The 13,303-nt window shown below is 42.3% G+C and overlaps 1 protein-coding gene across 1 annotated transcript in view; it reads right to left on the reverse strand.

Moving 5' to 3' along the window:
* The window catches only part of LOC135500136 (prostatic acid phosphatase-like), a 67,085-nt gene that overhangs the window by 50,997 nt on the left and 2,785 nt on the right, over positions 1-13,303 (reverse strand). Inside the window, exons 2-4 of the mRNA XM_064791384.1 lie at positions 6,304-6,414; positions 5,509-5,595; positions 2,170-2,322 (exon numbers count right to left, since the gene is read on the reverse strand). Coding sequence (XP_064647454.1) covers positions 2,170-2,322; positions 5,509-5,595; positions 6,304-6,414 — 351 coding nt within the window. The remainder of the gene's footprint in view (positions 1-2,169; positions 2,323-5,508; positions 5,596-6,303; positions 6,415-13,303) is intronic.

Raw genomic sequence — 13,303 nt, forward strand, 5'->3', positions numbered from 1 at the left:
CATTATTTACCCAACTAGCTGTAAGTGTTCATGGCGCCATTTCGATCATGAGGCGAGGCTATCCCACAGTGCCTTGCGCTGTGAGGGGATTCCCCAAGTTTCGTCAGTTCGTTGGCTGTTTGTACGGTAAAGATGAGGTCAGCGCTATTTTTAGACACCACACGGCATCGATCAATATTTTAGTCTCTTGCACATGCGTTCCATTGGCGGTACAGCACTGTCTAGGCCGAGTCACACGGTTGATTCAGAGACTGACGGCTACAGCGCGATATACATTATGCGGCCTGCCTTTGGGAATGCCAAGGCGCGTGGTGATTCGATGGGTTTAGCTCTGGCTTTGGCAGGAATAATGCGGACAATTTTGATGCCGGGCGGAAAGTTTTGTGGCTGGCTCTTCAGTTCAGGTCAACACCTCCCCCCCCCCCCCCCCAATTTTTATTGCAGATCTGCGCGAATCTCGGGACCCAACTTTTTGGATACTTCATAACCGGATTTCCGGAAATTACAGGAAAACTCTCATGCCTGTAGAAACACCCACCATAAAAGTTTTGTCACTCAACTTACCATCAGCTTCAAAAAGGCAAAAACCAATTTCCAAGATGGCCGCCTGGAGGCCAGAAAGTAGGTCATATCGCGAAAAAGAAAAATATCTCTGGGCATATTGCCCAAAGCTACCATCACACTAAGTTTTAGACATCTAGCCCTAGCGGTTAAGAAACGTGCTCCGCTAACGGACGACGACGACGATGGACGCCACAGTGTCGTATAAGCGCCCCAGGAGTGAGCTAATAACCGAAACAAGTCACTAATAAGACAGATATTGCACTTCTAACCTTTTTTAGTTTTGGCCCCCTGGTGACCAAGTCATGAATCAGATAGGACATTCGGTGTCAGAGGTTATATGACGTAGGAAAACATGTGTACCAAATTTCAAGTTAATAGCTTTAGTGGTTAAAGAAACATGCCATAGTTACACTCAAATGGCCAATTAATGCCATATGACCTCTGTGACCTTAAGAAAGTAGCTCAAATCAAAAACCTGTATGATATGTGATGTGTCCTTGCTAGGAGAACCTACCGTAATGAAACGGCCAATGGCCATTGTGCTCACCGTATAGATATGTGGTGGTTAGGAATTCATTGAGAAACATGCTACATGTATATAGTATATAGGTCAAACCAAAGTTGGTATGACATGTGATGTATCGTTGCTTGGAGTACCTACCATAAAAATATCATCAAAAACAAGTCACTAACAAGCGAGATATTGCACTTTTTACATTTTTTAGTTTTGGCCCCCTGGTGGCCAAGTCGAGAATCAGATCAGATCGAAATTCGCTGTCAGCAGTTATATGATGTAGGGAGTCATTTGTACCAAATTTCAAGTTCATAGCTTTAGCGTAGCGGTTAAGAAACGTGCCATAGTAACACTCAAACAGCCAATTTACGCCATTTGACCTCTGTGACCTTGAAATTTAGGTCAAAAACCCATCTATTATGTGATGTACCCTAGCTAGGAGAACAAAAATTTTATTGAAAACAATTCGCTCATAACAGAGATATCACACTTTTTAGGTTTCCACTACTGGCCAAGAATCAGATCGGACCGAAATTAATTGTCAGAGGAGACCTGACCTAGGGGGTCCTGTGTAGCGGTTAAGAAACGTGCCACTGTTTTTGAAACAGGATAGGACGACGGACGACGGACACAGCAGTGTTGTATAGACTCCCCTACGGTGAACCAAAAATGTTATCCAAAACAAGTCACATATTTGAGAGATATCACACTTTTTTTAGGTTTCCACTTTTGGTCCCCTGGAGGCCAAGTCAAGAATCAGATCGGACCGAAATTCAGTGTCGGAGGTCGCCTGACCTGGGGGTGTCCTGTGTACAAATTTTCAAGTTCATAGTTCCATCGGTTTAGAAACGTGCCACAACGGTGAGCCAAAAAGCTGGCTTAGTCGGCATGGTGACAGACTACCCGATGGACTCTTCCTCCGGCTGAAGACAGAGTCACTGGGCCAATAAACCTGCTTGGCACTTAACAGTAGTGCCCAGTGGCACACGCTCATTTTACCCTGGAGGAGGAATGCTCTCCAAGAGAACAAGATCTCCAAGTGCAAAGCAAACGCTGAAGAAGAAGAATGAGACTGCTAGCAAAATACTCACATGATCTTCATCCACGGGCACAGTGTGTACCGGGATCGGCTGCCAGTCTAAAGCAGGGTCCCATTTATCTGTGCCAACAGGAGGGTACAAACCGGACAGGTGACTCTGCGCGCTCATCAATGTCCGATCCACGTCCGTGCTCCGGATGACAACCTGCAACATGATATTTTATCACATACCTGGTTGAATGATGATCTGAGATCATTTTGAAATCAAACTTGAACGCCACTTGAAAAAGTAGTTTACAGCTGGTCTACTCATGAGTGACTGTAGCCATTTTTAGGTTCAAGCCTCGCTCAGTAAAGGCGATATTAGCAAAGTATCAAGAAGTTGATCTCCCATCCTCAGGGAGAGTGATAAAAGAGTGTCCATATTTCATATTATGTGATTTCATAATTTCCATCATTAAATTGGCTTGAATGATTTTGTGGCACACCACAATTTTAGAAATGTTTGGCCGTTAGAAAAACCGGACCCCTCGACCAGCGGTCTCGTATGAGTGTTTTCAACTCACTCAGAAATGGAAATTGGGTGGTTTTACTATTTTACTGACAACATGGTTTCAAGCAAACCCAAACCTACTCCTCCAAATCCACTTAATTACTAACAGAAGACATGAAGGAAGGTCAAATTCATATTACACACTTTCAGTTTTGGGACCTTGCACGAAAATTGCAGCAGCTAAAATAGTAAAGCCTTACGTTTTGTTTTGGAGGACTTTATAAATACTCTACTGTATGATTTAAAGGGGTTGTGTGAATTAGGGGTCCAAAACAGGAATTTTGTCTTCATGAGGCCGGATATATCCAAAACGAGGTTAAGTTACAGAAAAAATATGTATAATGATTTTTTTTTCGAAAATGACCGTAAGTTTCGAATTTTCCGCCAAATGTCCTTATTACGTCATAGTGTACCGGCTTGCGAGCCAGCGGCAGCGCGAACAATCAACGAAGATTTGCCGTTTTGCCACAGGAAGTACCGTTCAGTAATAAACATGGCTGCTTTCGCATTAGATTCGCAAAGTTCACAAAACATTGCCGAGGCATTCTAGTCTTTGTTTTGTTTTGTTATATGGTTAGCCTACGTCAGACATGTCAGACGCGATCGATCGATATGCGAATGATCACATATTGACTGAGTCATCGCCGAATGCATTCTGCTCCACATTGATACCACGCATCCGTGAACTTCAAATTTGCACGGGAAGTTGCGGACCGTGCTATGCGGATTACTCGGAAACTACTGGGCCAATTTTTAAAAAAATGACATTGGCATCTTCAGCTCAGTGTCTAGAAGCAGAATTTTTACTTCATAATGGCGTACATTTTACTACACACAACCCCTTTATTAAAACTAGATGTCACCATGGGTACAGGAATTTACAGTGAGTGAGATATTCATCATTAAACAGGTGATCGTCATCCATGTATCCTGAATTCACCTTTTTAAGGTTGGGTATAAACACTGGTGCGATACTGGGCGTAGGCTATCTCACATCACCCATAACGAGGCAATCAACCCTATAACACCTAGAGCCATTGCCAGCGCAAGTGCTTATTCCACTGGGCCCCGACGTGATTTTACCTGGAAATCACATTTTTTGCGATGGGTCCAGTTTTTTACAAAATGACATAGGTGAACTTCCAAATAATGAATTACAAGTCCCCTTTATTTTAAAGAAGATGAAATTCCCTATTAGATTGGGTACATCCAAATCGGAATCAAACAAACGATCCATTTCAGCAATTCAAATGTCCAACCTGAATTTACTGGCTTGAAGAGAAACAAAAACTTAATCGTCAAATATCTCAAAAACTTCTACAGCAACCACCATTGTTCATCCGGGCATTTGAAAGCTTAAGTTTCATAGATTAATAATAGGCGGCGCTCTGAAGGAGATCGGTAGCTAAGCGCGCGAAATTTGAATATGGGTGTGCGGGCGTCATAGGGCGCCCCCAGGGGGATCGGCGGCGGGCGGCATAGGGCGCCTCAAGGTGTTATAGGGTTAAGTAATAAGCTCAAAAATACCACTATAGGCAATGTCACAGGCCAGAAACGGCAGTGGCACCATCGACGAAAAACAGCCTGTTGCCTGGTGGAGTTGGAGACGGCATTGATATGGAAACAAAATGAAATTGTCCAGGGACCATGTGCTCACCTCGGGTAATGTAATGCATGTCATTTGCAGTGGATATGGGGAGAACAGTTTCTGACTAGTTTCACCAGTTTTGATTCCATTGAATAGTATTATTCTTCTTGGCTCAATGGCACAAAAGAAAATAACCGTAACCATCTAACTATAGCATTTTGGTTATAAATTTGACTAATTTTCAGGGTTATTGAAGAGTGTACATGTCACATGGAAATTGGTTGACATCTGTTCAACAGTTTAGGAGTTACAGGACTTCGTTGGATTTTCAAGATGGCGGCCTGGCGGCCATATTTGTCATGGGATTTGACTGAAAATTAGGGATAATGATAAGAGTACATAGATACATAATAACATGAAGTTTGGTTGCAACCCGATCATTAGTTTCGAAGAAATAGGACTTTGTTTAATTTTCAAGATGGCCGCCTGGCGGCCATATCAGTCAATGGATTTGACTGAAAATCAGAGACGTTGTAGAAATTACATCGATTAAAATCACATGAAATTTGGTTTCAATCTGACTTGCCGGCCATATTTGAAGTCTGAGCAGGACAAATTTTTGGGGTAGAATAGAGGGTTACTAGATATATGTCCTCACAAGTTTAGAACCTTCTAACTCTAAATAGAATCGAAACGTGCCACCAATCGGTGATTTAGTGAACTTTGACCTCTGTGACCTTGAAAAGTAGGTCAAATCAAAAACCCGGGTGATATGTCATTTAACCTTATTAGATACACACACCATAAAAATGTTGTCACTCTACGTACAACCATTAGTTTCAAAAAACCAATTTCAAAGATGGCCGCCTGGAGGTCAGAAAGTAGGTCATATTGCGAAAAAGAAAAATAAGCCTGGGCATTTTGCCCAAAGCTACCATCACACCAAGGTTTAGCCATCTAGCCCTAGCGGTTAAGAAACGTGCCCAGGATACGACGCCGGACACAGCGGTATTGTATAGACTCCCTGAACGGTGAGCCAAACATTAGACAAAAAATTTAATACTACTGATCATTCACTCAAATTAAAGCATTATTTTACTTTACCTTTAAATATGCCCGACTCGATCTCAATCCATGGCTTTGGTTCTGGAAACTGCCAAAAATACACCAGGGTCAGGACCTGGCCAGTGTGTTTTTTATGAAAACCTGCGAGGCCTGTCACGGTGACAAGACTGATGATTGATACTTACATTTTTACTGTTGTATATCCGAGGTAAAAAGCCATCGTAACGTGTCCGGAAGTACTGGCCCAACATGTGGTGCTGGTTCATACCAATCTGAAAGAGGATGCACCATGCAGTGACAATTTTATAGCTAATCTTTGGCATGGACAGGCACATGGCCCATTAAAGGCAGAACACTTTTAAAAACTTAAGTATACATGTACATTCTTATCTTTAAATGCAGTGATCTGCAGGAGATTGTGCGCATTGCTCTTGTCAGAATTTTTTTTAAAATTTGTAAGTTTTTTGCAAAATCCATCGTTCTGTTCAACACAAAAACTACTTTCTGTTGTTAGGCTCTATTGATTTCTCATACTTCTATTGTATAATGAAGTACAGTAGAACCTCTCTATTAAGGACACCCTTGGGACTGACAAGTGCTGTTCTTAATGGAGAGGTGTCCTGATTGGAGAGGTCAAATTGAATGGAAACGATCAAATTGGGACCAAAACTAGTGTCAGCAATAGAGATGTTGTCCTTAATAGAGGTGTCGGCGAAGGGAGGTTCCACTGTAGGCCCCTACTTCCTCAATGGAAATACTAGGCATTATTAAGATTTCAGTTACACAGATTTTTTTATTCAGTAAAATGTGAAATAAATAAAAAAAGTGTCAGACTTCTTAAACTTGCCCATAAGCAATACTGCGTGGAGTGTAAATTAGATAGAAGACTAGAATATTTGGTATCCAGTATCTTAGTAACCATAACCTAGGTATCAAAAGTAAAACATGTCGAATGGAGAGGAGAAAGAATGTTGACTTACTGTTGTGAGCTGTCCTAAGCCCTTTGGCCACAACTTGCCTGACTCAATGTCCTTGTTGTATGGATCATTGGGGTATGTACCAGTGGGCGAGCGGTCACCATGACGAAATATCTGTGAAGAGAATACTACATTACATGTATGCAGTAACATTAAAATCAGGCTGAATTTTGCGTCAATTGCAATGTAATTGACCACTATTTTGCTTCACCATTTCTGAAACAATCACGTGATGGGTTCAAGAAACATGCTTCAACACATTTTAGTACACTCTGCTGCTGTGCACCGTCCACAAGGTCAATGCAGGGACCGTCTGAAAGGTCAACGCTGTGCACCGTCCAAAAGGTCAACGCTGTGCACCGTCCAAAAGGTCAATGCAGGGACTGTCCACAATGTCAATGCTGTTCACCGTCCACAAGGTCAATGCAGGGACCGTCCACAAGGTCAACACAGTGCACCGTCCAAAAGGTCAATGCAGGGACCGTCCACACTGTCAATGCTGTTCACCGGCAGGGACCGTCCACAAGGTCAACACAGTGCAACGTCCAAAAGGTCAATGCAGGGACCGTCCACAAGGTCAACGCTGTGCACCGTCCACAAGATCAATGCAGGGACCGTCCACAAGGTCAACGCTGTGCACCATCCAAAAGGTCAATGCAGGGACCGTCCACAAGGTCAACGCTGTTCAACGTCCACAAGGTCAATGCAGGGACCGTCCACAAGGTCAACGCTGTGCACCGCCCACAAGGTCAATGCAGGGACCGTCCACCAGGTCAACACAGTGCACCGTCCACAAGGTCAATGCAGGGACCGTCCACAAGGTCAACGCAGTGCACCATACACAAGGTCAATGCAGGGACCGTCCACAAGGTAAACGCTGTGCACCATCCACAAGGTCAATGCAGGGACCGTCAACAAGGTCAACACAGTGCACCGTCCAAAAGGTCAATGCAGGGACCGTCTACAAGGTCAATGCAGGGACCGTCCACAAGGTCAATGCTGTGCACCGTCCACAAGGTCAATGCAGGGACCATCCACAAGGTCAATGCAGGGACCAGCAGGCGATGTATGTAGGGAACAATTCAAAAAACATTTCACCTCAATTCATCAGCTGGGCGATGTTAGAGTGCCTTGAGACCACATCCGATACTTACGTCGCCCGATTCGACTTACCACCGAACAGTATGCGTCATTAGCGCTCTTATCAGGTACTCAACTACCGCGCCTCCATCACTGAAGAGCGAGAGCACATAAATTATGCATATACACTACTCGAAGAGCAGCAACCACTTTCGCGGGCTTCGAAATTATATTCAATGCCAGCCACAGAGGGTAACATGCCGTCTGTTGCCCCGCCAGGATGCAAAGCCTCGGGAGACATTGCATCCCAGCGGGGCGACATTCAGCATGCTACCCGATGTGTAGGGCAATATTCATAATCTCGTATCAAAAGTCATTGTATATTTTAAGAATAGGCCTACACTTATTTGGGTAATAGAAACACCAGGGGCGGCGGGCACACTAGATTCACCATCATCCAGGAGATGGCACGTCAGTTGATATCGGCTATTAACGTAGAGATGTCGACGTTGGAGATAACACTGGTCGCAGCACATATCAACTTATATGCGATCGAAACTGGACAGAAAAGCTCATGATGTCTAGGTGTATTGGCAGTATCGTATGATTGCCAATCTTGCCACGAGAAATGACATACTCTTGGCATATATAAATATTGCCCGCCACGGAGTGTAACATGCCGAATGTCGCCCAGCCAGGAGACATGGTAAAATGTCGACCAGCTGGAGCGGGCAACATTGCGAATACCACACAGTCACGTGACGTGTATCAGCCAATCATATTCACAGAATCTCACTTTTTGAGGTAGGAGATGATTTGATATCTTCCAAACAGACAGTCTTCCAAATAAGGGCACGGTACTACAAATTTCATTCACGTGAACTCAGCTCACAGACACTGCCGAATATGAACAAAGCAGAGCAACTTTGCGCTTCCAGGTAACCATGTTACATTACGCTAATGTTGATGCAAATTGACTGCATGGAAGAGGGGTTTGTTAATGGTTTTCCAGAGGGGCCATGCGTCTGGCACGTGACTAGAGCTCATGATTTGCACACCATAAATGGGATATCACTAGGCAGAAGTCTCCCAATACTTTTCTAAGGGAGAAATGAAGGTCTCCCTTCTAATTCTTGAGGGAGACATTTCACTCTCCTTATTCATGAATGAAACGGCCAGGGTCCATTGTGCTCACCGTATAGATATTTGGTGCTTTGGAATTCATCCTGGTCAAGAAACATCGTACAAGGTCAAACCAAAGTCGGTATGACATGTGATGTATCGTTGCTTGGAGTAGTACCATAAGAATATCATCAAAAACAAGTCACTAATAAACGAGATATTGCACTTTTTACCTATTTTAGTTTTGGCCTCCTGGTGGCCAAGTTGAGTACCAGATCAGATCGAAATTCGGTGTCAGAGGTTACATGACGTAGGGAGTCATGTGTACTAAATTTCAAGTTCATAGCTTTTGCTGTAACGAAACTGTTAGGGCATTTTCTGTCACCAAATCCGAATGTTTGACATACAGTATACCGCTTTGGCATGCATCATACATGTCATAGCGTAGCTGATACACTTCATTCCTACACTGCATTTCTCCCATGGTTTAGATGGTATATGTACGTATACACTGTGTTGTATTATTACTATTAGTTGACTTACATGTGAAGAAACAACAAACAAAACATTTAACAAGAGGCCCAAGGGCCTGGCGCTCAGCTGAGTTAATATCATTAATATCTTCCCGGTGTTTAGTTCATTATGCATGAAAATGGCATGCTCCATGGTATTTGATATCCTTTTGCGTTCACTACGGTACCAATGTTTTTGGTTGACATAATTATGCCACTGTTCATTCCTCAATCCTGACCATAATTCGGGTGAAATCATCGTATGAAAATATTTACCGAAACATGGAAGTTTATGCCATGAATGAGGATACTCATTGTCATAGCCTCGTTTACAAGTACGAAGTATTTTCCCGCGAATATTCAAAACTGCTTGGCTCCTTGCCTGTTGCCAGTTGAATAACATGTGACTATACACAAAATAGAAAACTTTGATGGAAATTGTAAATCATTTTTTTATCTATCAGGGGAAACAAGCTGATGATGATCAAATAAATCATTCATGAGAAATCGTTTTGTTGCTGAAGCTTGCATGACGAAGTTAATGCTAAACCTTTTCTTGTGCTCTACTGCGCCACCGTAGTTTTCTATTTAGACCAGCGATGACGTCATTTCTGGTGATTCCCTACGTTGTCCAATGAGCGCTTTTTAAAATGTGCCATTTGGTATTGTACAGTATGCAATGTATTTTTTCAGCGCTGCCAGTTGCCGAACAGAATGCCGTAGCTCCCTCAATTTCCAATCAATTTTTATGGGAGTGACATTATTGTATTGCTTAGAATGTCTACTTTTTACTCATGAAAGAATCGTAGAACTAAAACATAATAGGCGAACAGAATCATGCCGATTCACTGCACATACTGTGGGAATTCTCCACTTCAAAATACATCGGCGATGTCATCGCGAACAGAGCATGCACTTCCGATATCGTTTTCACAGAAATGTGGCCAAATTTTCATGAACTAATTTCTGAATTTACTCCCTAAAGACCTTATGACTACCACTGAAACGAACTAGTGATAATATCACCTACCAGACTACTTTTTATGCAGAAAATTGCGTACTTGAGTGTCATTGAGCTCCAAGATTATTGCACATGGCGTAAACAACATGCCGCCATTTTGTCTCCGCTTCGGTATTTCGTACGCCGCTTATAATGCACCTTCTCAATTAAAACCAACATAATAAGGCCTTCCATCGTTGATTGAATAGGAACACCACACAAAACACAATAAAGTGGGGGTACAATCGATTACGAAGCTGAAGTGAACAGTGATTTATTCCTCGAGCTACTGCTTTTGTTGTGTAGCTGCCATGTTTTGAGAACTGGCAAATAGGAGACTTCATTGATGGCTGACGTCATCGGGCGGGAATTTGAATCTGCAGAAATAATTAAAAGGCAGGTAGCGCCCTCTCCTGTTAAAATTTTGAACTTTTTCTCAATAAAATAGATTTTCAAGAATTTTATCTTAATATTAGAGCATATTTCGACTAATTCTGCTGCTCCTACTAGGCCGATATAGGCCAGTTTCCTTCATGCACTCTCGCTCGCAGGAAGTAGGTCGAATGGCGACAAATTTTGTTTTGAAAGTAGAGTTTGACCAGCAGTATCCAGAAATGCAAAATTGAAGTCTCTAAGTCTTACGGTTACAAAATGTGCACCATGGGTTTAACGGACGGATGGATGGATGGATGGATGGACAGACGGACGCCACTGAACAACTTATTTGACAAGCTCGGCTGACTTAGTCAGCTGAGCTAAAAATCTTTGTATAAAATCTCACGTTACAATACATTTAAGCGAACTGGGAATACGACTACAGTAGAACCTCCCTTAGGGGACACCTCTGCCAGGTGGACACCTCTACATTATGGACATGTCCGGCCAGTCCCAATTTTGTCTAAGTCATTTCCAATTACAAAAACCTCTGTACGGCAGACACCTCTCTACTCCAAATTGCGGACAGGGCGATGGCAAATTTTTGGTCCAATTCCCTCCCACATGTCCCAATTACGGACAGTAGGCAAAAAATGGTTTCCCAAGTGCGCTTGGAGAGTCAAGTAGACCTGACAGGTGAGATATTTGCATAATCAATCAACGTAATTACCCCATGGCATTGTGTTTTTGTATCCTTATTAAGCCGCGGCATTTCTTTACTCATCTTTTCAACTAATCACACATTGTGTCAACGGACACTCATAAATCCACGCGGTTCTGTCAGTGTTGCGGCGAATATGTGTGAGTAGAGAAATTTTTAAAAATTAAATCAAAGGTGGCCGATGGACAGAAATTAAGTGTTTTTTCACACATTGTCATTATGACATGTCGTGGAGATTTTGCAATAAAAGGGGCACCTTTTGCTAGAGAGATTATTCACTCTCTGAGTTCCAAAGTAGCTCACGTCATTCAACGCAACAGCACAAGCAAAGACGGATCAGTTAATAACAAGTCCCAAGTTTCTACGCTAGATGTAGACACAGAGAAAACCAAGACCTGCAAGGCGGGAACTTCAACTCCACCTATCGGACGATTTTAACATAACCTGTCTATTAAGGACACCTCTTTATTAAGGTCACCTGGGCCCAGTCTCATGGGTGTCCGCAATAGAGAGGTTGTACTGTACTTAAAACTTTTGCGCTAATTGGCGAAAATTGAGCACAAAATGTTATTCCGTCTACAGCGTCCCTTCCAGCAGTTGATGAACTATCAGCACTGCATTCACCGGCCAATTTATTGTGGTCGTCGGCACAAAACCTGCAGAAAGCTCAACACTTGTTGCAGCCGGGCTACTGATCCGGAGTGTAGTATGCCTGCACTATGCAATAACGAAATACAATGTTTTTCTCGCAGTGTCAGCACTTGCATCCCGACTCACGCACTCCCTTTGCTCGTGCATGATTATGTCATTTTACGTTAGTTAAGACGGTGTTATGTAAGAAAATTTAAATAGGATCGTATTGGAGGTATTATAGTGACTTGGAACTACAATGTGCGAATCCCAAATATCCTAAAATTAGCCTTACACTCTGAGGTCCCTTTTATGGGGGTATGGTAGTACTTCTGGAATTTTTTAATTTCTTGTGATTAGGGTACCCTTTTTGCCTCGCTCTTCTGGAGCGTTTGTGGTTTGAATGGATTAAAATGCTGGGACATGATCATGATACCGGTAACGATCAAGTTGAGGTGGGTTTGATAAAAATCCGAGACTGGCGAGAGCAATTGTTCAAATGAGAGCCATGTATCCCTGCAATTGCAACATTTCTGAACATCTTGTTAAACCAGATACAGTCCAAATCACAATAGACAGCTTGCGAAATGAATTTCGGCCATTTTGAAAAGTTTTGAATTTTCACAGGCATCGTAAATTTACCATGACATAAAACATTAAAAGTCCTGTTTTAAATCAAATCATCACCAAATACAGCATTTAAAATATCATAAACATTGGAAGATATGGACAGCTTCAAGTAAATTGTTTGAATAAGCTTGTATATTTGTACTTTTATTCCATGGCATGGGAAACATACGTTGCCTGTGAAGGGTATTTTCCGGGTGCGTAAGAAAGCAGGAACGGACCGGAACGGAGTTAAAATTTGCCGAAACGGAGCTTCTAGTGGTTTTAAATGGCATCTATTATATCTATAGGCAAGATAGGGCCCCTGAATTATAAATTATGTTCATATAATGAAGATCAGACTTCTTTTCCATAAATAGGGTGTTAATGGTCAAAATAAACCATTACATATACAATTATTATTGCAGGCTATATTTCAAGTATCAGCTATTATAAGCATTATGGCTTTTACAGAATGGAAAAATTCCTGTTCAGTCCAAAGTTATAGGCATTTGAACTTCGCAAGATTGGGAAATTTTGACCAAGGGCTCCAAAGGGAAAATGCCTTACAGGGTCAAAGGTCAAATGGCATCCAACATGGCTGCCGGGGTGAGAAAATGATCAGTATTTTAGCTGTAGGAATCTTATTTATGAATATTTTTCAGCAAAATTTATAGAACGGAGTCATATTATGATGTCCGTCCTAACAAATCCAAAATGGCCGCCAAAATCCAAGATGGCTACCAATAATCCAAGATGGCCACCAAAACTATGTAACTTGGCAACCTTTTCTGCAGCTCTGACTCCCATTGCAAGCCAAAGGAGTAGTAAAACTTGATAATTACGAATCTTCGGGTTGGAATTCAATATGGCGGCATTCCAAGATGGCCGCCAAGGACAAATATTGAAATATGGCTGCTAGTAATAAGGATGTTGGCAGATATCATTTCAGTTTCT

Source organism: Lineus longissimus, chromosome 16 (assembly GCF_910592395.1).
Source record: "Lineus longissimus chromosome 16, tnLinLong1.2, whole genome shotgun sequence".
In the NCBI taxonomy this organism is placed as follows: domain Eukaryota; kingdom Metazoa; phylum Nemertea; class Pilidiophora; order Heteronemertea; family Lineidae; genus Lineus; species Lineus longissimus.